General features: G+C 48.0%; 1 protein-coding gene across 1 annotated transcript; it reads right to left on the bottom strand.

Moving 5' to 3' along the window:
- Positions 1-5,278: 5,278 nt before the first annotated feature.
- On the bottom strand, positions 5,279-21,838 carry LOC149336562 (endothelin-converting enzyme 1-like). The gene is made up of 5 exons (XM_089552999.1): positions 21,103-21,838; positions 12,002-13,132; positions 9,701-9,903; positions 6,875-7,242; positions 5,279-5,593 (listed from the first exon to the last, which is right to left on the bottom strand). Exons 2-5 carry the CDS (start codon positions 13,021-13,023, stop codon positions 5,294-5,296), a joined length of 1,893 nt encoding a protein of 630 aa, XP_089409125.1. The 5' UTR covers positions 13,024-13,132; positions 21,103-21,838; the 3' UTR covers positions 5,279-5,293.
- Between the last annotated feature and the right edge of the window lie 1,563 nt (positions 21,839-23,401).

Genomic DNA, 23,401 nt, shown 5'->3' with positions numbered 1-23,401 from the left:
GGCTTCCCGAATGATGTGATAGCGCTTGCTAGCAACAGAATCGTGAAGAAGATGAAGTCACTTGGTTGAGATGAACCACATGGTGATTCCGGTAATGACAGAATGAAGTAAGCGGTAATACCCTACATAATCAGTTATCCCACTGGCTTAAGGAGGTTGGTACTAGATATGGGGTTAAAGTGCTCCTTTCGGTCCCTAATTACCTAGACAAGGTTTTTGCTATTGTTGACAAAAGAGCCCGGCAACAGCAGCAAAAAAGAGGGAAAAGAAAAAATGCATGCCAAGTGCAACATGAATCTCCTTTTGTGCCATGAGCAGAAAGAGTGCTCTATGACATATCTTTTAAATGCGGCACGCATTATATTGGGCAAACCGGGAAATGCATAAACCCGCGCTTACGCCAGCATAAATCGTCTTCGAATGGTGCTCCTTAATCAAATCGGTCCCTTCATTACAGAGATTGTCATCTGAACAAACCCGGTATGTTCAAGGTGTAATAAAAAGCATGCTTTCCTCTTCTTAACAAGGCTAAGATTATGTTTAGACATCAATATCAGTTGACTAGGCAGTTGTGTGAAGCCTATCACATTGACAAGACCAGCGACACGTGCGTTAGCACACCTGTAACCAACCACGAGTGCGAAGTTTTGTATCTGGATTCTTAACTTTATTTTGTGTGCTTTTTTCCCGGGAAGTGCAGGCGCTTCGGTTTGTAATTTGAGCGAATATAACCTGTGTTTTTTCAAATAAACTTTCAGTTGTTAGTAGAGCTTGTCCCTGTCCTTCCATCTCTGTTTTTGTTCCTCGTCGCAGCGCTGGTGAAGTTGTGAAGATGTAACAATTAGCCCAGATCATGGTTTTGCTGCAATCTAATGATCGAAATCGAGTTACGGGAATACGCATTTTCGTGTTGGCAATGTATTTAAAGTGTACTTTCGTGAAGACGCAATTAATCCGTCCTAAGTATACTAAAATTCTAACCCATGGGCAGTCCGCGTAAACATATTTGCTTTAAACTTCAGGCTACCGTGGAACAATCTAGGGCTACAAATGACATTTCAGGGAACAGTGAGAACTCTCTCTTTCCTGTCGCCCTTTCGGTTATGGTAACTTCTAGCAGGAAGCTAATCACCATTTATATTACACTACGTGCGGAGAACGTGATAGCATTATACCGGCAAGGCGCCTTGGGTACTTCCGGGCCCGAATATACCAGCGAAAAGGACCCTGACTGGCAAGGTCGGCACGCTCCCTTAGACACACGCGTATCTGTTGGTTGACAGTTCGACTCCTGACCTGTGCCTGACGCAAGTTTGAACTAGAAATTCGGTTCCAGATCGCCCCGAGATTTAAATGCGACCAGTGGGGCACCTCTGCGACAATCTGGGGGCCCACAGTCTTTGCGCAAAAAGCGCCTCACCGGGCCAGATAGTGCGTCGCTCTCGGTGGTTATATATAAGGGAAGGCCAAGAATGCTTTGCTTTCAAAAAGCTTGAAGCATCACAGTGGCATCGAGCGCAGTGCGCCATCGAAGCCCTGTACGTACTTAGAAATTGCACTCCATGAAAATTCTGAGATCCTGCATGAAAATTCTTTGAACCTTGTGGTACAGTGGAGAGCCCAGCTGGCCGAGAAAGGCTGATGACTGTGGCCTTGCACTTTGAATCAGACGAGCACAGCTGGTATAGTGCACAGCCAGAGTACACAAACCCATGCATAGTGCGAACGCGCGCGCGCGCGCGCACAACACACGCACGCACGCACACACGCACGCACGCACGCGCACGCACGCACACACGCACGCACACACGCACGCACACACGCACGCACACACGCACACGCATTAGAAAAGAAACGACAGCATCACACGTAATGTTGGTGGCCATTTCAATGACTGCTGCCACCCCCAACCAGTGTTTTTAGAGGTGCTCTTAGTAATGTCGGAACACAGTACCCACCACCCAGCAAGGTGCTTCTCGATGATTTCCACTGGGGCTCGGATATTACGCTTGCTGCTGTGATCGCGATTCAGTTCCTCTATATGGGTGGGAAATGGAGACCCATATGCTTGTAGAATTTGTCATCCGTGGTGGACTAGAAAGGCCTTGGCAGCAGAGAGCCAAGTGTTCCGCAGTTTTGTCTGCTTGCCCACACATTCAGCATAGCATACTCTCCACTGGCTAATCAAATCGGCGCCACGGAAGGTAAAGGCAGCCTATCGGTAGCCTTGTGAAGGTCGTAACGGATTTTCAGCGAATATCTCCACTCCCAGACATCGGAACTATAAACTCGGGGCGAAGGTCTTATTTCCCAATGTTAATTTTGAATACGCCGTGTTGGTTCCACCCAAACAGAAAATCACAGTCATCTTGGAACTGAGCCGCGGGTTCGGACGAGTAACCACATTCTGGCAGTTGTTTAGCAGAAGTTTCAAACCCTTCGGGAGTATTCCACAGGCAGCACTAGATCGTCCGCGGCGGTCGTCATCCATGCCAGCTGAGGCGGAAACCAATCTGCTACCTAAGCAGCTCTCGCTCGATGCTCGCCGTAGAGAATATACGAGTGGGGACGACAGACAACCTTGGCGCCGACCTTTATTCACTGCGATGGGGCCGATCGAGGACCCGAAGTGCGCGAAGACCGTGTTTTCCTCAGATAGACGTAGAATGTTGTCCAGCAGAAGCTCCGGAGGCCCCACATCCGACAGGGAGGTAAAAACGTGGGTAAAAGCACGGCATGGGGTACGCGGTCGTACGCTTGCTCGGCATCGAGTATCTCCATATGGGCGAACTAAATGCCTTCGAGCCAACGGTCTGGACGAAATTCGTTTTCTACTGTTCATGTGCGGGAACTCCTCCTCAAGCCATGGCCGCCGCCTCGCCTCAACTATGCCTCAACTCATGCGCTTTAAAAACATTTCAACTAAATATAAGAACGAAATTTAACAGTTGTATTACAGGTGAGTATTTAAGCTGAAACTGAATATTCTAAAAGTGTATGTCGATTTTATGCGCCCTTTTGTTAAAATATGTTGTACAACATGAACTGGTGGGCGAGTTGGTCTGACATATCTTAGGGAAGCAGCGCAACGGCACAAGGCCAAGGGAAGAAGAGGACAAACACAGCGCTGAACTGACAACAAGTGTTTATTCCGGATGCTAACAGCATATATATACTCTTTTGCACCTTAGAAAAAACAAAGAAACAGAGAGCAGCAGAAAGTATCAATCCCAGTCATTATGCGCATGCAGCTGTATCGCGTGTACATCGATCATTTGAAATCGGGAAGTTGTGCTCTTTCACCGAGATGGCAACGGAAGGAGTGCTGATACAATTCGCACCCAGCTTCATGATCTCAGATGCCTCAATAATCTCTCGTGTAAGCTTATCCTTGTGTTTGGTAACAACTTGGCTGTTTTTGAATTCTGGGTAACATGAACAGTCACGACAGTGAATACCTATGTGGCGGGCCGCGTTCTTGACATTGTTTGCGTGCTCTTTAAGTCTTTCATTTAGACACCGGCCAGTTTGGCCGATGTATGACCCACCACACTTCAACGGGACTGAGTACACCACGTTGTCTTGGCATGGCACGTACTTCATCTTGTGGTTTTTCTTGCAATTATGACCAGATTCCGATCTTTTATCCGGGCGATTAACTCTCGCACACAAGCCACTCAGTCTGACAGGAGCCGAAAAAACATCTACTCCAGCCTTTTTGCCTATTCTCTTCAAATTGTGGGACACAACATGAACATAAGGTATTACTGCCAGATATTCTGGCATCAGTAGCAGAAGGGATATTGAAAAAGCTGAAGGAGGGCAAAGCTGTCCCCCATTCCAAACAAAAAATTCTGGCAGTAATACCTTATGTTCATGTTGTGTCCCACAATTTGAAGAGAATAGGCAAAAAGGCTGGAGTAGATGTTGTTTTTTCGGCTCCTGTCAGACTGAGTGGCTTGTGTGCGAGAGTTAATCGCCCGGATAAAAGATCGGAATCTGGTCATAATTGCAAGAAAAACCACAAGATGAAGTACGTGCCATGCCAAGACAACGTGGTGTACTCAGTCCCGTTGAAGTGTGGTGGGTCATACATCGGCCAAACTGGCCGGTGTCTAAACGAAAGACTTAAAGAGCACGCAAACAATGTCAAGTACGCGGCCCGCCACATAGGTATTCACTGTCGTGACTGTTCATGTTACCCAGAATTCAAAAACAGCCAATTTGTTACCAAACAAAGGATAAGCTTACACGAGAGATTATTGAGGCATCTGAGATCATCAAGCTGGGTGCGAATTGTATCAGCACTCCTTCCGTTGCCATCTCGGTGAAAGAGCACAACTTCCTGATTTCAAATGATTGATGTACACGCGATATAGCTGCATGCGCATAATGACTGGGATTGATACTTTCTGCTGCTCTCTGTTTCTTTGTTTTTTTCTAAGGTGCAAAAGAGTATATATATGCTGTTAGCATCCGGAGTAAACATTTGTTGTCAGTTCAGCGCTGTGTTTGTCCTCTTCTTCCCTTGGCCTTGTGCCGTTGCGCTGCTTCCCTAAGATAAAATATGTTGTCACTTGGTTATGACGTACTTCCGTGCGTGGCAGCAGCAATCTACTCCCCCCCCCCCCTCGCTGGTCAGACGCACGTGTCACCAGGCGTTGCCTTTCTTGTAACACCCTTTTTAAATATCCCCATAGATAGGAAAACGGAGGCTTAAGACAAAAATAATGATTTGAGTGAAGGATGATGTATTAATAATTATTAATCGAAAAACTTTCAATCCGCTGCATTTCTTCTTTGTTACGCGGAGTAATGGAAAGACTGGATGCCATTCAAATGAAATCCAATTGAGAAGAATGGCCTGAGCGGCGAGTTGGTGCATGATGATGTACCAACTCGCAATTGATTAGCATTGATTAGCAATTAGCAATTGATGAATCCAATTGCTTCAGTGTCATGCTTTGTCCAGAATTTACCAAGGAAAAAAAATGAGACCTTAGCCTTCCTGACGTTGGTATAATGCCCTCACGAAGTCCAATTCCCTTCCGAAAGATTTCCGAAATTTTGTGGCGTTTGACTGCTTGCATATAACGCTACGGTGGCGATTGCTATCCTATATATCTACGTAAAAACTGTCTTTAGCGTTAACAGTGGCACCATTTACAATTCGTCCCTCAATTTTTTTACTAGGAGTAGCAGACTCGGTTGTCTTGACGAACATTCAGTAACGTTTTCCCCATTATTCACTCAAACCACAACAACACGAGTGTCAAAAGTCCGCACGAAGGGGTCACAAAATGTCGCACCGGTGCGAGGGGTTCATGCGCGTGCCTGGCGCGCATCCGAACGCATCAGCAAACTCGGCGACGTGCCGAAACCCCTTGTCGCACTGCCCGTCGGCAACGCCCGGAGGCCCGCTGGTCCTCGCGCAGCGCACGTAACACGCGGCGACGAAGAAGAGCTGCTCTGGGCTCAGGAACTCGAGGCCGCGGACACGAACGTCTGTCGCGGCGTTGCGCGCTCGGTACGCGTGCAGAGCAGTCTTCAAGGAGAGGGGCTCCAGGTAAGGCGCGAAAGAATTCCGGTCGATCTGCGAGAGTGAATATAGAAACCGGAAACTTTGATGAGGCTCGGAATGATACGGCCGCCGATGTTGCGGTGCAGCCAATGTGCATGCGCACACGGACGAAGATAGACACGTGGTGTGCAATGCAACGCCAACGCGACCACCAGTCTGTGCTTTTGACATTACGGTATAGACAGTCTTTTGCAAATATAAACTGCGTCAGAGCACTCTATCGCAGTGCATATGCTGAACTGATCACCTTCGTTGATTCCGACTGCATATATCTTTCCTGGCTTGCGAATACTGACCCGTTAATTTTTTGAGAATTAAACTCCGCGATGAACACCCAAACTCCCTTAGACGTCCTGTGGATGTCCAAGGGGGTTTCAGTGTCCATTGGGTCTGGGCCGACATGAGAAGTGCGCAGTGATGTGCTATTTAGAGGAAGACACTGCAGCCGCAGAGCTGGACGTCGGTGTGCTGACTCGCACGCTTTCTTGCAGGCGTAGAGTGCGTAACAAACTTTCGAAACTGGCTGCGTACGTCCCTGCTGTCCCTGAGGCGAATGTCGCGAGAGATATTCTGTCATTGTTGATTTGCCAGAAACGATTGCTAGAAAGTTCCTCTCGACAGGACTGACACCCTGTATAGAGACTATTTGCGGGAAATAATTTAGATTGATTTTAATAGCAAGATGTACCAATGCTGAAGTTGATCTGCTCTGCTATCGTGCTTTTTCTATTTGTCTGGCTATCATCGTGCTTTTTCTATAGTGCTACCGAATATGCACACGTTAGCTAGAAAAGCGAAGCTTCGAGCTTCAGATGCGAGCGTTTTAAGTTTGTATCGCAAAATATAAGTGCGTAATGACGCGTCTGTAGCTACGTGCTCGATGCCAGACGTCTGTCTTTATCTGACATCATAAGTTATTTTTCGCTCAAAAACCATAGAGACACGCAGAAGGCAACACTTCGTGTTCAATACTGTTGATCAGTTCGTTTTATTATAACAAGGCTTTGACGCTTAACAGCAAAAAAACTGGTCCGTTAAGAGAAGATTAATAAAGCAAGGGCAGTGTGAAGAACGCAGTATTCACCACTCCAGAGCATTGCCCGAGCACCACCTTGCGGTCAGTGCGAAAACCGCCGATTCAGCAACAGCATGTCGTTGTAGTTGTAGATTGTTTCGGTGCAACAGCATTATGCCCCTCTGTCGCCAAGGAGGCGGTAGTGAGGCGTCCAAGACTGTACACATAATACTCGCGTAGTATGCTAACAACTCTGAATGGCTTGGTTGTACTCTCACCTTATTTGATGTGGCGTTCTCCATACAACGAAAGTGGTCCTTGAAGGCACCTAATGCCTGACGAGACGTTAAGTAGGCCCAGAGGAAGAGCTCACTGAGCGCTTCCGCCAAGCGACTGCCGATCCCGGCGTAGTTGAGCGCGTGAGTGGCACCATGATCGAAGTACGGAAAGCTGAAGGCGTGCGGCAGCAGGGACACGTCGCGTTCCCTCCCATCAGCGCGGAGTACATACAGTCCCAGCTCCTGGATGACCTTGGACAGACGCCGGGAAGAACGGTTCCGGAACGAAGCTCGAGCGGCGAGTTGCCAGTTGGCCACCAGCGAGCCGCCCATGTCCACTAAGCCTTCCTGGTCGACATCCTTGGGCTCTGTAATCCGGCAACGGAAACGGTGTACAATCGTACTACGTCCACATGTGACCTTTAATCAGCAGGCATATCGCTTGGCTCGTTTCAGTGTTTCTTGCTTTAGCTCGTCAAAATGCCTCCATTTTCCGCTGCTCAGTCTCCCGCCGCGTGGAGCATAGCACTTTTGTCCCTGACGGTACATACACATCACGGAAGCCAACTGCCAATTTTTCTCGATGTGGTCGTAAAAATTTATTTATCGAAACTAGACGTCATCTTTCATTCCAGACCCCATTTTGCTGTTCTATGGTTGAGAATTACATGATCTTCAAGCGGCCTAATTTTCCTAAATAATGCAGCCCCTGCGATCATTCGCACTGTTTCGTTGAGGTTTGACGTCAGGTCGTTGATGTAACCAGAACTACGATGGCTCCACACGCATTTCTTCACTCCATACTGCACACCAGACGTTTCTTTTATATAAAAAGGCCTGATGCGTGGCCTTGGAATTGCACGTGATAAAAAAAAATGGTACGTTTTTAACGTAGTTAAACCGAGCGGACGTGCGAAGCATGTGTTTAGCCTGATTGGCTGATGGTTTTACTTTGCTGGGTCGTCGGCACCTCTGTCGACGGTATTCGACTCTGGTTAAGCTCTGGTCGAGGTTCAGCTTATCTGATCGGTTCGCGCCGCAAATCGAAGCTGATGACGACCACGATGTGCAATGCATAGCGCGGGTGTGTTGCAGAGTAGCACGAGGTGTGATCAATTGAGGCGGTATCATTGTGCTTTGTTGCACTGACCAGCGAAGTTAACTCTTCGCGCCAGCACAGGTTCAAACCCCCGTCAGGGCTAAATTCATTAAATCTTTTTTTTTATTTCACGCGCAAGAAACTTAACTTGGCGTCGCTGTTCCCAGGCAACGGCTGAAGACCGTAAGGTCGGTTGAAAAATTCATGGTGGGCTTTGGTGTGCGCATCAGTGCTTTGGCACCAAATGAGTTTGAATAAAGAAGGAATAAGACGTCACCGTGGCTGTGTTTGTCAAGAGCGAATGTGAGGCCATGAATGGTTTTCATCAAGTACGTTCCCAGTGGGCACTAAAACTCCCCTGTATGTCCTATGGACGTCTTGGACGTCCAAGACAGTTTCGTCTATCATTGGGATGTAGTTCGTAGCCTTTTCCTAAAGCCGCATTTTAGAAACAATTAGATTGTTTTTGCCAATGATTGTTACGAGGAGCTTCAGGATATTTTCATTGATATTCTATTGAGCCCAGGTAGGTGAAATGGGGCGACATACATGGTCTGTTCTGAAAGTAGTAGGACTCATTTTTTTAAACAAAATTTATTCAAGGGAATAGTACAAACAATTACAATTTTTCAAGGTAGCACCCTTCCGAATCTACACGCTGCTGCCAATGAGTTTTACAGTTTTCGTACGAATCCAGGAACGCCTGGACCGGAATGCTATTTAGCTCCCTTGTCACGGCCTGCTGAACCTCCTCTACCGATCCGTGATGTTCCCCCTTAAGCGTCGATTTTATTCTCGGGAATAGAAAAAAGTCTGGCGGGGCCAAGTCGAGGCTGTAGGGGGCTGAGGCATCATTGCCGCCTTGTGCTGGGCAAAAAATCGGGGTCCTCATTCACATGATGAAGAAGATCCTACCGGTTCACCTTTTCCTCCTCTGACAACACTCCCGGCACCAACTTCGCGCACGCTATCCTCATGGATAAGTTTTCTGTCACGATCTCAAAAACTTGGGTTTGAGGAATGCTCAAGTCATCAGCAATCATTCTGATACTCATTCTATGATCACTGTTTGTTAAGTAAATGTTTCACTCGCTACACATTTTCGTTGGTCTTACTGGTCCAAGGGCGTCTGGAGTGGTCGCCTTCCTCCACTCTTTCCCTTCTCGGAACAGCTTGTGCCACTCAGAAAACACCTGATCTACCCATGGAAGCGTCACTGTAGGCCTCCTTAACCATTTTGTGAGTCTCTTTGCCCGTTTTACCAAGATTTACTCAAAATTTGTTCGCGTATCGCTGATCCAGTAAACGCTCGACGATTCTGCGTGACGAGACGTTTTGACAGAGGTTCACAGTACAAGCGACCTCCTCTCTTCAACGGCCAAGAGCCGACTGCCCATTTTACCCAGCATTCCCAATATCCCCCTTCAACGATCCTGCACGCGCAAAACACCTCTCGTCCGCCCGTTCACCCAGGAAAAAACCAGTCCTACTACTTTCAGAACAGACCCTGTATTTGCACCCATTTGAAGTGTCACTGGATTTAGGAACAGGAACAAATCTTGCAGCCACCGGGCTATCAGAGAAAGTTAGAACTTTGGGGTTTAATGAACTGATTCACTTCCTGTGACATATACTCCAACTTGAGTGTCCGCAGGGAAACTCTAGGACTAACGGGAACTGTTTTCGGAGAAGTGTTTATCAGGGTGCCTATCCGCGCGTATACGTACTTGATTCGCCGTCGTAGTCCTCTCCGGCTGGTTTATCGAAGTACTGCAGTGCAAGAGAGGTGGAGTTCCAGTCGTGGACCACAGTCACGTTCTCATCATAATGCTTCCAGCGGAGAAGCTGCCCATGCAGAGACTGACGGACGTCCCAAATCAGCGCCCGTGCTTGAGGCCGAAGATCCCCAGGGAGAGTGGCGTCGCTGAATCTGTAAATGTGCACTATGTGTCACTTTATTCTCGTGGCGTTATGTTAAAATGAAGCTGAAGAACCGTGGGGTTGAGGAAGCAGCCCGCTGTTTAGTTCTTTCTCATTTCTTAAATCGTCATGAGAACCCGCTCAGCGCAAAGCGGACATATACACATGAGTGAGGGCAGTACGGCAGTACATTCTTGAGCGTTGACCGTGACACACAGCGCATAACACAGGAATATATCACGCGCCGTTAAAATCTTGAATGGGCAGGGTTGCGCTCATTTCAGTCTCTTAAGTTACAATGCAAAAAAAGCGATATAATGAAAGTAACTTGCCGTTAATTAATTTGCTAGCTGCTTCATGACCTATTTTTTTCTCGTATTTGGAAGAAACAAACGAACACAAGACCAGCAGTGCTATTTCTATTTTTTTTCGTGTTTTTATCTCAAGCTGCTTGAGTCATTTTAAGACCGGAAAATAAGTGTCTCCACAGGCAGCGCTTTTAACGTCTCTAGAGTGCAAAGCACCCAGTGCTTCTCTGAAACTCTTCCTGACGGTTCTCTGTTGACAGATGAGTCTGTGAACTACACTTAATTTTAGTGTCTTTACTGCGTCGTCTTCGGACCCAACGATTGCACAGCTATACAGGAAGGCTAGGCGGGATGAAAAACCTCCTAATTATTTTGGAGGCAGCTTGTACGCCAAACGACTGCAGAAAGTTGTTAATATAGACACTGTTACTTTTTTTACCTAAGCGAACTAGCTTCTTCCATACGAATTACTCACTTGCAGCAAACCTGCCCTGCCCTGCCCTGTCAGTCTGTCAGTCTGTCAGTCCTGCCCTGCCCTGCCCTGCCCTGCCCTGCCCTGCCCTGCCCTGTCCGTCCGTCCGTCCGTCCGTCCGTCCGTCCGTCTGTCGGCCCGTCGGCCCGTCGGCCCGTCGGCCCGTCCGTCGGCCCGTCCGTCGGCCCGTCCGTCGGCCCGTCCGTCGACCCGTCCGTCCGTCCGTCGGCCCGTCAGCCCGTCCGTCCGTCCGTCAGCCCGTCCGTCCGTCCGTCAGCCCGTCCGTCCGTCCGTCGGCACGTCCGTCCGTCGGCCCGTCCGTCCGTCCGTCCGTCCGTCTGTCTGTCTGTCTGTCTGTCTGTCTCTCTGTCTCAGTTAGGTTGTAAAGAAAAATGAAGCTTGCTCTGGAATCCTGACGAAAAACCGATCATCATGCTTGCACGCGTCTTGGAACCGGCTTATGCAAGAAATTGATTGTGGGTCGCCGACGTAGGTGGGTGAACTCTAATGAGTGGACTCACCCGGGCTCACTCATGCTATTTAAAGCCACGATCCGATTCGTGAGCGAGTCTAGACTCACGTTCAGATCATGATCTGAGTCATGAGTGATTCCGGACTCACGTTCAGATTTTGACCTGAGCCGTGAGTGAGTCGAGACGCACGTTCAGATCATGATCTGAGCTGTGGGTTCGGACTCACATTCACATCATGATCTGAGTCGAGGTGAGTCCGGGCTCATGTTCAGATCATGATCTGAGTCGAGGTAAGTCTGAGCTCACATTCAGATCATGATCCGAGTCGTGGTGATGCATGCTGACATTGAGATTTTATGAATAGTGGTCAGTCCGGTCGCGTTTAGTGTTCACTCGTAATACCTATTGCACTTAAATGAGCCCAGATGAGTCGTGAGTCGAAATGAGTGAGTCCACATGAGTCATGAGTCGAAATGAGTGAGCCCAGATGAGTCGCGAGTCGAAATGAGCCAGTGAGACCAAATGAGTCGTCAGTTGAAAAGATTGAGTGAGCCTTGATAAGTCGTGAGTCTGCGTGAGGCGTGACTCGTTATGAGTTCTTGACACCTGAAGGGAGGTGAGTTTGAGTGATCCCAAGTGAGTTATAATCGTAAATGAGTGAGTTCATGAGTTGGAATGTGCCGAGGCTTTTATGACATTGAGGCTCAGTGAGCGCGTAGGTTGACCAAAGTTTTGTGAGTGAGACTGAGTGAGCACTCGTGATTTTGCCGAGGTATGGTCGCTGATAGAGAAAAGCCGCGAACTATCGCTGCAGTCAGGAACCGAAGTATCAAAGTATTGTACACTACAACGCACCTGTGAAGCAGGCTGTCGCCGGTGACGATGAAAGTTTTGCTGAAGCAGAACGCGCGGTGTATAAGCTGCACCTTCTGCTCGGTGCCGTAGAAGTTGACTAGCAGCTCCTGGTTAGCAAACCACGCCGCCACCTGAACCGTACACCAGGACATCAGAAGGTGCATCTGTTCCTCCCCGTACTTCTTCCACAAACTGAGGAAGGCACGAAGAAAGGGCACTGACTCGCTCAGGAACCCGACATCTTCATCGTCACGCAACCACACTCCGTAGTCGTTCAAAGCTCGCTTCCACCGCTCCAGCGTGAGGTTTGGGACGGAATTGTAGAATAACTCCTTTTTCATCTTGAACGTGGGATGTGCGGCAGCGTTTTTCCAGAGCTCGTCCCATATCTTTATTTCGACATTTCGTGTTTCTTCAAATGTCACTAGGTCACCTTGAATGGCGGTGCTACTTGCGGCCTTGAATTTTGTTTTCAATACCTCGAAATAATGCTCCCTGCTGCCAGGGGAACGAAGTTGCTCTTTTGCCCTGCGGCCTAATATGAAGAAAGCTAGCGGTGGTCGCAGCAGCAGGTACTTTTTTCGCTTAGTATTGATTACCTCGAAAGTAAGGATACCTGCCCAACGAAGTTTCATGGACACATGCAGCAGGGAGTGTAGGAAATCTGGACGGTGCGCCTTGAGAGGCCACACGATGTTCGCTCCTTCCAGCGCCAGCGCGACGTGTAGTAGTTCGTTGCAGCGGCCTCTTCCAACGCATTCGCAACTGAGGTAGAACGCTGCGGCGCGTTGCATCATATTTTGACCACTCTTGGGTACATTCATATCTCGAACAATGTGGTACATTCGAGTGAGAGCGGACAGGAGCGCAATGTCGTTGACGCTGGCTTCGTAGCGACTGTTCCAGCCATCGCATACGTAATGGGTGAAGCTGTCGCAAGGGTTCACTGAGGTGTTGATGGACTCTTGCAGCCGCTTCGAGTAGGCGGCGCATCCCAGCGTGTCGCAGGTCTTGACGTCCATGGGAGGGGGCTCGAAATGCCAGAAGCACAGTGGCGAAGACGGCTAGTAATAGGCAGGATGTCCCGGCGCAACATTTGATGCAGATGCGCCTCTTGGGGACCTCAGGGCTCTGAAAGGGTGCACCACAGAAAAATGAATTAGGTCGCCGCTACTTCGGGCTCAAGAGTTTTGTATGTGCGATATATCAGAAAGCACATGAATGTGTATAAAGTAATCCTTTGTCTGCTATACTCCTGCTTTTAATGTCCATCTGACCAAGCAAAAGGTCCCGGCCAAAACGAAATGTGCCCTTGCCTAAGCAGTTTGCAGAGCCGAAAATTTTAATATAACACAAATGAAAAAGGTTGCAATGATGAGCAATAAAAGCTTAAAACCAGGCCTACTCATTTCTAACAATCATGAATCCTTTACCGCATCCTCAATGAAGACTTTCTTAAACCTGAGTCATATAGAATACATTTTATGGTTTACGGGGGTTTAACACCCTAAAGCGACGAAGGCTATGATGGACGCAGTAGTGAAGGGCTCCGGAAATTTCGACCACCTGGCATTCTTTAACGTGCACTGGCATCGCATAGTACACGGGGCACTAGAATTTTGCCCCAAATCAAATTTGACCGCCGCGGCCAGGATGCGTATTCGCCAACTGCAGCCTGTACAGCCACAAGGCTTGAAACCACGGTGAATTGATCACGGTGACTGAAGATTGTCACAACGGCTTACTTAAAAGGGATAATTATTCCCTAAATAATGCTTAAAAGTCTATACCAACCCATTGTTACTAACCATGTAATGTTTAGTTTAAATTGAAAAGTGATATTCCAGCGCTGTGAATAATCTCTGTAAAAGTATGCAGTAAATTTTTTGAAAAACTTAAACGGCGTTATATGCCACTATGCATCATTTATTGCGACCTAAAAGGGAAAAGAAATAAAAAAAAACAATAAAATTACAGTACACAGAGCGGAGTCGAACGGCCAACCTTCCATACGCAACACGTGCCTCTAATCCACTGCGCCATAGCGGCGATGTCAAGCCGTCGTTCTGAATGAATATTTATAACCAGCCTTAATGGTGGCTGCTACCTGCCGGTGGGCGGCGCTGTCATCGCTGGCTGTACCGGCTGCATTTGGCGAACACGCTGCCAGGATCGAACCCGATATGACTGAGGTTTCATAAAGATTTAATTGAGGATGCGGTAACCAATTCATGATTCGTAAAAGTAAATACGCCTGGATTTGAATTTTTATTGCCCATCATTGCAACCATTTTTCATTGGTGTTCTATTAAGATTCTCGGCTCACCACACTGCTTAAAGCAAGGGCACATCTTGTTTTGGCCGGGGCCTTTTGCTTAGTCAGATGGACATTGCGAATGATTCAGGAGTGTAGCAAACAAAGGATTTTTTTTGTTATAATGCTTCAGGCGACTGACTACTTGGGAGGAGTGGGGCAAAACGGGGCATAAATATGGAAACTGTCACTGTATTTTTTCTCACACGTGAAAAAACATATTTCCGAGTCATTCCCTAGCATCCCGGCATCACGTTCACCAAAGATGAAGACTACTGCTTAATAGGAACACAGTCAAATGTAATTAAACTTAAAACATTAAAATGTCGCATTTTGCCCCACTCTATGAGGTAAAATATAACAGTGCACAAGACCGACTGAGTAAAATCACCATACTATTCTTCCCTCCAACGAAAGCATAGGAATTTGGCTCCATTAACTGCTATAGGCAATCTTTTAGAGCCTACTCGAGAGATAGACTGTCGCCCTAGCTTCCTTATTCCTGGAACCCTTAAAATGGGGCGCGAAAGTTTTGGACATCAGTCTAGGTGGAACCTGTGTTCTTGGCCGCATCTTTCACAGCACCTAGGTTTTAACTAATGCATTTAGTCGATAAGTAAGTTACTGTAAGTTATTTCTTTGTTGGAGGTTGTTTTTTTATTTAACTTGCAGTTGTTGATTTGTCTGCGTGACTTAGTTTCTTTAACTTTCAGTTTCTTTACCCTTGTAAATTCTGTAAATATATTTCTTTGTTTCATGATCTTTATCATCAGCAGTCTCCTTCTTCATCACCGCCGAATCACCACTTTTGGAGAGGCCTGAGGCCCCCTGAAAAGCACAACGAACCCTATTTGAATTTACTACATCCATACACTTCTCGGTGTTCAACCCCTTCCTAATAACCTTTACAAGTATTACGGACAAGCTCAGGACACCAATTGGCTAGACGCCGCAACAACACATGACGCTGTAACAGGTGGCTACAGTCCAACCCTAACCCCCTCCCTAAGTCAGTCTTCCATCGGGCTCTACGCCTGAGGTGACAGAGGAGGCAGCCATCGCCTTAGCCCTCGCACATTGGGATGCTAAATACATCTTAAACGAGTCGGTCCAGCATTGCCAGAGGCAAGATTCACACCCCTGCTTGGCACTTGTTGAACATCCCCACCCAAAATTTACCGCGCAGGGTAGAGCCCCGATATCTCCGAGCTTGCCTCTCCGCACAGGTTTCTTGACGTTTTCGGTGCGCTGGTCGGCATTCATTGTTTTGAAGCGGAAAGCTGTACTAGGATAGTCAACACCGCGCTTCGCGTGAGCCGGAGCCCAGATTTGCCACTTCTGCTCATGCGCGAAAGGAGTGATGTCACACCCGGCGCAGGTGGCCGCAGCAGTCGCCGCCTACTCGTCACTACTTAAAAGGAAATTGACGGGGGTTCAGCTTTGGTTAAGCCTGATAGGTTGCGAAAGCAAAAGCGCAGCGCCTCCAACTGAAGGAACGCCGTGCGCCGCGTCTACAGGTCACGCGTGGCTACAGGCCGCCGCTGCGCGGCGACTCAGAGTCTACGGTAATTTTTTTTTATATTTTGTTTTTGATGTTGTTGCGACTGAGAGAAAGAAAATCTACATCTGGTATGACGTCACAGCGGCAGTAGCGCCACAGGTGCGCGGCGCGGCGCGGCGTAACTGCAGCCGGGCTATCTGAAGCAGCGAGTTGGTCGCCCATATTCACTCCGCTAAAGGTCAAAGGTAACTGCGGCCGGCTCACGCGAAGGCTTGAAAGTGCGAGTAATATTGCTTTCGCAATAAAAGAAACTGCGCAGACGCTGGGAATCGAACCAGGGCCTTCGGCCTTTGAAGCGGAGACGCTACCACTCCGTCACTAAGGTTCAATGTTTGAGCGTGAATAAAGCCGCATCCAGTGAATGCATGGGTTTCACTTGGAAAGAAACTGCGTCGTGTATTGGAATCGAACCAGGGCGTTCGGCATTTGAAGCGGACACGCTACCACTCCGCAACGAATGCTCAAGTTTTGAGCATGAATAAAGGCGCATGTAGTGAATACATGGGTTTCATAAATAAAATAAAATGAATAAAAAATAAAATAGAAATAAAAGAAAAAAAAGTGAGCAAAGGAAGATTAAAAACAATAACAATAAGAAATGAAACAAATATCAAAATAAATTGAAAAAAAATATGCAAAAGAAAAAATAAGGAAAGAAATGAAAATGAAAATAAAATAAAAAAAAAGAAAAATAACATAAAAATAAGAAAGAAACAAAACAAAAAGTGACAAAAATACGAAACTGCGCCAGGAAGCGCTTTCGCCTTGCAGCACTTTACAGAGCCAAAGTGCCCCCTGAATTTTAACCGCGCCGATTACCGTCTCCTCCTCCGCCTCCGCACAGGCAGTGTGTGAACGGCCGAACGCCCCCACTCTTATCGTGGTGCTCCCAGTGAATTGTGCGCGAACTGCGACAGCCATGACGTCAAACCAAGCATAACTGCAGCTTTTCGCTTGCGTATCCAGGCTTAACCAGAGCTAAGCCACTGCCTAATTTTTTTTCTTTTTTACGTTCAGACTTTCCTAGAGAGCGGAAAAACACGCGCACAGCTTTTAGAGAAAGCAACAAAGCCATTACATTTACTTTAGTCCAACCGAACCATGATAGAATATCGCGTTTTGCTCAGCATCTAGCATGCTGCTAAAATGATTTTATCTCAGTCACCAGGGGCGCGAAAATTCTATAACTTTGCATAACATGACACCAATAAACAACGGTAATTCCTAACCTGCACTAACCTTGGACACCAGGTTGATTTAGCTGCACAGTTCTGACAAGTCTAAAGGATAAAGTGCTGCGCCTTTTCAGCAGCTTTCTGTGATGCTCATGCGGCGGGTCATAACGCATAAATACCAAGGTAGCATGTTAGCTCATTTAAATCCGACGGGGTGGTAAGTAACAAGCTGTTGCGTTTTGCTCCGTGCCAGGTTCTGCCCCACTATCCCCTTTTATGGCCACAAAAACTTTTATGGAACGTGAATATCAGGCAAATAGTTTATTCGGAGCTATCTAGTAATCGACTCGCCTAAAATGTCTCATGGTATGATGGAACGTTCATACTGTAGCCTGCAGAAACAAAAAATTCAGGGGCACTTTGTCTATCTGAAGTGCGTAGGGGCGAAAGCGTTTTCCGCACCACTTTGCCTATATGACACTGGTGACGTCACCACTGGATGACTTCACACATAATTGATGACGAAGTAATGACCAATTACTAATTAGCGACTAATTACAGGTTAATGACTAAAAAAAAATCAGGGGGCACTTTGGCTCTCTAAAGTGCTGCAAGGCGAAAGCGTTTCCTGGCCCCTGTTTGTTTTTATTAACTTTTTATTTTTCATATTTATTTTTATTTAATTTCTTGCTCTTTTCTTAATTTAATTGTTTTTATTTTTAATTCCACATCTTATTTTTATTTTGTTTTTTGTTTTCTTCTTTTCTCTCTTTTTCTTGACTACTACTTTTACTTTATTTATAGCCGCCGCGGTGGCTCAGTGGCTATGGTGCTCGGCTGCTGGCCCGAAAGACACGGGTTCGATCCCGGCCGCGGCGGCTGAATTTCTTTGGAGGAGAAATTCGAGGCCCGTGTACTGTGCGATGTCAGTGCACGTTAAAGAACCCCAGGTGGTCGAAATTTCCGGAGCCCTCCACTACGGCGTCTCTCATAGCCTTAGTCGCTTTGGGACGTTAAACCCCATAAACCAAACCAAACTTTATTTATGAAGCCCATGCATTCACTAGATGCGTCTTTATTCATGCTGGATCCTTGAGCCTTTTAAGCAGTGACGCCGAAAGGCGGACGAATTTGCCGACGCGTCTGTCGACACTTCTGCCGACGTGTCTGTCGACACGGCTGCCGACGCGTCTGCTAACGACATTATGAGGCATTAAAGGCTTTCGCCTTAATACTAATTAACTGCTAATTAATCACGCTTAAGCTCGCCTTTAGTAGTGGAACGCGACAGCGTGTTGTAGCGCTGTCAGGCAGTCCACGGAACGCCCCCACCCGTTCGGCGCGTTGCCTTGCCCTTTTAACGCGACGCTTTTTGAGAAAAGGAAATTACGCTGTAATTCTCTGTCATAACGGTGGACACCCTAACCGCACCGTACAGGAAGGGAGGAACGCCACCACCCGTTCGGCTCGATGCCTTACCATTTGAACGCAATGCTTTTTGAGGAAAGGAAATGGAGCAGTAATTCTCTGTCATATCGGTGGACACCCGAACGGCATCGTAAAGGAAGGGAGGAACGCCACCACACGTTCGGTGCGATGCCTTGCCCTTTGAACGCAACGCTTTTTGAGGAAAGGAAATTCTCTGTCATCTCGGTGGTCACCCGAACCGCACCGTACAGGAAGGGAGGAACGCCACCACCCGTTCGGCTCGATGCCTTGCCATTTGAACGCAATGCTTTTTGAGGAAAGGAAATGGAGCAGTAATTCTCTGTCATATCGGTGGACACCCGAACGGCATCGTAAAGGAAGGGAGGAACGCCACCACACGTTCGGTGCGATGCCTTGCCCTTTGAACGCAACGCTTTTTGAGGAAAGGAAATTCTCTGTCATTTCGGTGGTCACCCGAACCGCACCGTACAGGAAGGGAGGAAGTGGGAGTGAAAGAAGAAAGACGGGCGGTAATGAAGAAACTAAAAATTGTATTTGCGGAAAGGAAATTTCTCAATAACTGTCTCGCATATTTCGGTGAACACCCTTCAAAACGCGGACACATCCGCCGACAAGGCTGCCGACACGGCTGCTAACTACCGTATGAGGCATTAAAGGCTTTCGCCTTAATACCGGGCGACTGGGCAGCGGCGAAAACCTGGAGCAAATTTTTTCCAGAGAACGCGCGTCCCTTGTGCTTTTTTGCCTATGGTGTGCGTTTAAATCTTACGATATACGCACTGTTTGTCCGCATTGTTCGACAAAGTGGAACTGCATTATTAACTGATCTGCCTGCATCAGTTATTGTCAATATAAAGCTCGTCGAATGTAGCCGTAGTGGTCAAAAACGTGCAAAATTCTCGGTAGCTGCCATGACCAGTAGACATTACAGCCTGTTACTACCCATCTGGGAACGAAACTTTTCAGCAGCGTTTGTTGTTTTCCTGTGTGCAGTGTGCGTTCAAGTACACATAGTTTCTATTCTTTCCTTAGCAACAACTCTCAGTTACATCCTCCACAAAAATATTAAAACGTGCCACAAAACGGCAATGCAGCACTGCAGGACAAGACCAGCCAAATTTTGATAAAAATCTCTGCCTCTCCCGTAACCGAGAGTAGAGTAAGCATGAAATGTTTACGGGCCTAATGTCATCTCGGTGGACACCCGAACCGCACCGTACAGGAAGGGAGGAACGCCACCACCCGTTCAGCGCGATGCCTTGCCATTTGGTTTTTTGAGGAAAGGAAATGGCGCAGTAATTCTCTGCCATCTCGGTGGACACCCGAACCGCACCGTAAAGCAAGGGAGGAACGCCACCACCCGTTCGGCGCGATGCCTTGCCCTTTGAACGCAGCGCTTCTCCCCCGGGCCCCTGTGCGCCTGCGCGGCTTTGCTTCGATGCGCGAAGCCCCTAAGAGATCACGTATGACAACGAAGTGTACGTGGCATTTATGTGCTTTTTGCAGGCGTTATTAGAAATCGGAAATTATAATTCCGTGCATTATCAAACGCACAGCGCGACTGATATCTTGATAAACATTGAGAAGGCACTGGCAGCAGTTATTTTTTGTGACTCGTTTGGAGACCAACCGTTGCTTGCATGCCGGTCGCGTAGGAGGGCTTAGAGAGTCTCGTTAGTATCTGTTCTCGCTTCGGCGAGCGCGGCTTCGGCCGCTTTTTTTGAGCAGCGTCCGCTCCGGCGGACGCAGTTGTTGCTGCGACGCGCGTCTTTTCTTTCCTCTTTCTCTTTCCTCTGATCTTTTAACTCTCCTCTATCTGCACGTGGCAGCGGTGGTGGCTTGGCTCGAGCCAGTAGCAGGCCCGTGCAATTTCCTCTTCATCCTTCTCTCAGTCACAACAACAACAACAACAACAAATCTCGTTAAGTCTCGTACGGTGCCCGGATGTTCTCGTTTCAGAGCCCGGATGACTGGAATTCAGTGCCCGGATGACTCGATTTCAGTGCCCGGATGACTCCATTTCAGTGCCCGGATGACTCGATTTCAGTGCCCGGATGACTCGATTTCAGTGCCCGGATGACTCGATTTCAGTGCCCGGATGAGTGGATTTCAGTGCCCGGATGATAGCTCTCGGTCTCGGCGTGACGTCACCACACTGCCGACAACGGGGGCTAAAAGCATTTCATGCTTAATACGCAGCTTCAGGCCACAATCAGCAGGCAGCAAGCAGCAGCGAGTGGGAAAGAACAGAACTAGAAAAGCAGGAGCAATGGTGGGACATAAGCACTCTGATTCAAAAGGATATTATTGGCGCACGTTTAAATTGACTCATTTTAATATTATGGTTTCCTTTGAGCCTCCTTGATGAAGGGTTAAAATGGGAATTTTTACTGAAAAATTCTATGAGCTCATGAACATATTTAATTGCCCACGAACTTGCAACAATGCAAAATATCTCCTACTTGAAATGCAGTAGGCTCCCTGCGGTGCTTTTAGTTGGGCCCAATGGGGTCCGTGATGAAAGTAGTACAGCGCTAGAGACGTCATCACTCATGGAAATTGGTTAAAACCTATCCTTCGTTTTTCGCAGTGGATTGCTTACCGTAATCCGAAACCCCGAAGGCTTCTTCCCATCTTGAGGGCGCTCCACGGTGGGCTGCGGCCGCGCGCTCTGAGACCTCGCGTTCGGCTGGTCTGCAGGGCAGCTCGGCTTGGTCGCTTCCACAGCCTCGACGCCGTCTTGGTCTGCAGACGCGTTGTGTATGGTGCGCGTCGTGTGCGGGGGTTCTGCGTCAGCGCTCTGGACTTGCTCAGTTGGAACGGTGGCGAGGTCACCAGGAACGCCGCCTGTGGCAGCAGCAGCTGACTCGTCGCTTGCTGTTGGGAGCATCGCTTGTCCCTCGCTCGAAGCTGGCACTATGGTGCGCTCTGTTTCCGTGGGGCCGAGCGGTTGTAATCGGCTCGCGGTGACGTCACCGCGCTCAGTAGTCGGGAGCTGGGACGACGTTGGCAGCTCATCGTTTCTGGTGGTACCAGAAATGCCTGCAGCTCTAATCGCCGATGTCTCGGCAAGCGCTTCATGCTTGCCTGCCTGGTCAGAAGCGTGCTTACCATCATCGGCGACTTCTTGGGTTCTTGTGTCTCTGCGATGATCGGGTGATTTTTCGGCGTCCCTTTTTCGCTTCTTACGCGATGCTCTGGACGAATCCTTTTCCTGTTCTGTATCATTCGGGTGATGGGGTGCTTTCTTTGTCGCCTTCTTGGAGATTCTGGATGCCTTTGGCGTCTTCGTGCCATCCTTGGCCGGAGGGTCGAGGTCCATGACCGACGCTGCAGGAAGGCTGCTTCTTCTTTGTCACGTGCGAACGCTTCGCGTGCGCACGCATTCTTTTCACCACGCGCGAAAGTACAAAAAAAGACAGAATGCCAAGAGAACGTACAAACCTAGACCGGTGCGCCGCTACAGGTGGTACAGAGAAGGGCATCAGCAAAAATTCTGTCCATATGGAGTTAAACCAGAGTACGTGGCAGAATCGGACGAGGCGAAATTCGAATGTGGCTTATGCAGATATGATCACAATGAAATCACTTATTTTAAGTGTCTGACAGATAAGTGAAAGCTTGAGTTAGAAGGGGCAGGGCGACGGAATCAAAGTGCACTGTTAGTGGTTGTAGGAACAGATTTGCTTCACTGTCGCAAGAGCTGTTTGATGATGCGACTGGAGAAGAAGATACACAGAACAGGACATTGCTTTCACGCATATCGTTCTTGACACAGGAACATAGTCGGTTGTGTCCAGTCACAGGATATAAGGGTACCAGTGCCCTTCCGCCCCTGATAAATGAGCAAGAGCAGAGACTGAAACGCCAGGAAAGGCTGCAGTCTCTATTAGGGCCAACATTCACCAAACGCCGTTTGACATGACCAAATGTTCAGGAAGTAGTTGCGGCACTCGTGCGCCCAAACAAAACGCCCCTGGTATTTGTAGACCGAGTTACGTCACAGGACCGCCGTTATGAAAAGCAGCTGGCTCATAAGGGGTGGGAGGACTGATGCAGTCGTTAGGGCTCAGGAACAACCAGCAGGTCCCTCAGGTGAACATTTCGCGCCATGGAAACGTTTGTCATGGAAAAGTTTGGAGTAGACTTTGTAAATTTGCAGCCACAGCTGTATAAGGACCCCATTAGCTGCCAGTCTAGACTGGTGGCGAAAGTAGCGGCGGACGCTTCTCGGCAGGCACACGAACAGCGCCGTGAAAGGATGGAGAAGACAACGAAAGACAAAAGACAGCAAAGGGTGCAGTAGTGGAGGGCTACGAAAAAGTTCTGGATCACTGCGGCGACCCGCACTGGAGCAATTCGAAAGCAAAAAGTCCACAGGCTATACGACGTCCGTGGCTATTCTGACGTCTATGTACCATATCGACGTCCATGGCTTTTTTGATGTCTAAGTGTATTTTTTCGCGTTTAATTGATCACCTAATCACACCTGATCAACCAAATTTTTCCCACGGCAACATTTTATCATGCACTATCTGTAACGATCATACTTTCAACTTTCACACATTTATCTTCAGAGAGCGACTTAATTTTCGGACACTTATTGCTTACGCAACAGAGCCATATAATGCTCCCGCATTAACAATGTAGATCACCGGAAATTCTTTACGTGTTCTGAGACCGCACATCCGAACGCTCTCTAATCTGAGATTGTTAGCTGCATCATAGGGGGAAAAATTGTGTCCTCGGTTATCAAGTTACCTGGCTGGCTTGGGGCAACTTATTTCACCAAACCGAACAGCAAATGTACGTACAGATTCGAATGCGATCGCATTCGTGCCCGACCCATGATGTAATTATGTGTCCCTATGAATTTTCCATTTAATTCTCCATCGGCACTC

This window comes from Amblyomma mixtum, chromosome 7, assembly GCF_055824585.1.
Source record: "Amblyomma mixtum isolate Tamu chromosome 7, ASM5582458v1, whole genome shotgun sequence".
Classification (NCBI taxonomy): Eukaryota; Metazoa; Arthropoda; class Arachnida; order Ixodida; family Ixodidae; genus Amblyomma; species Amblyomma mixtum.
This window is presented reverse-complemented; position numbering and strand designations above follow the sequence as displayed.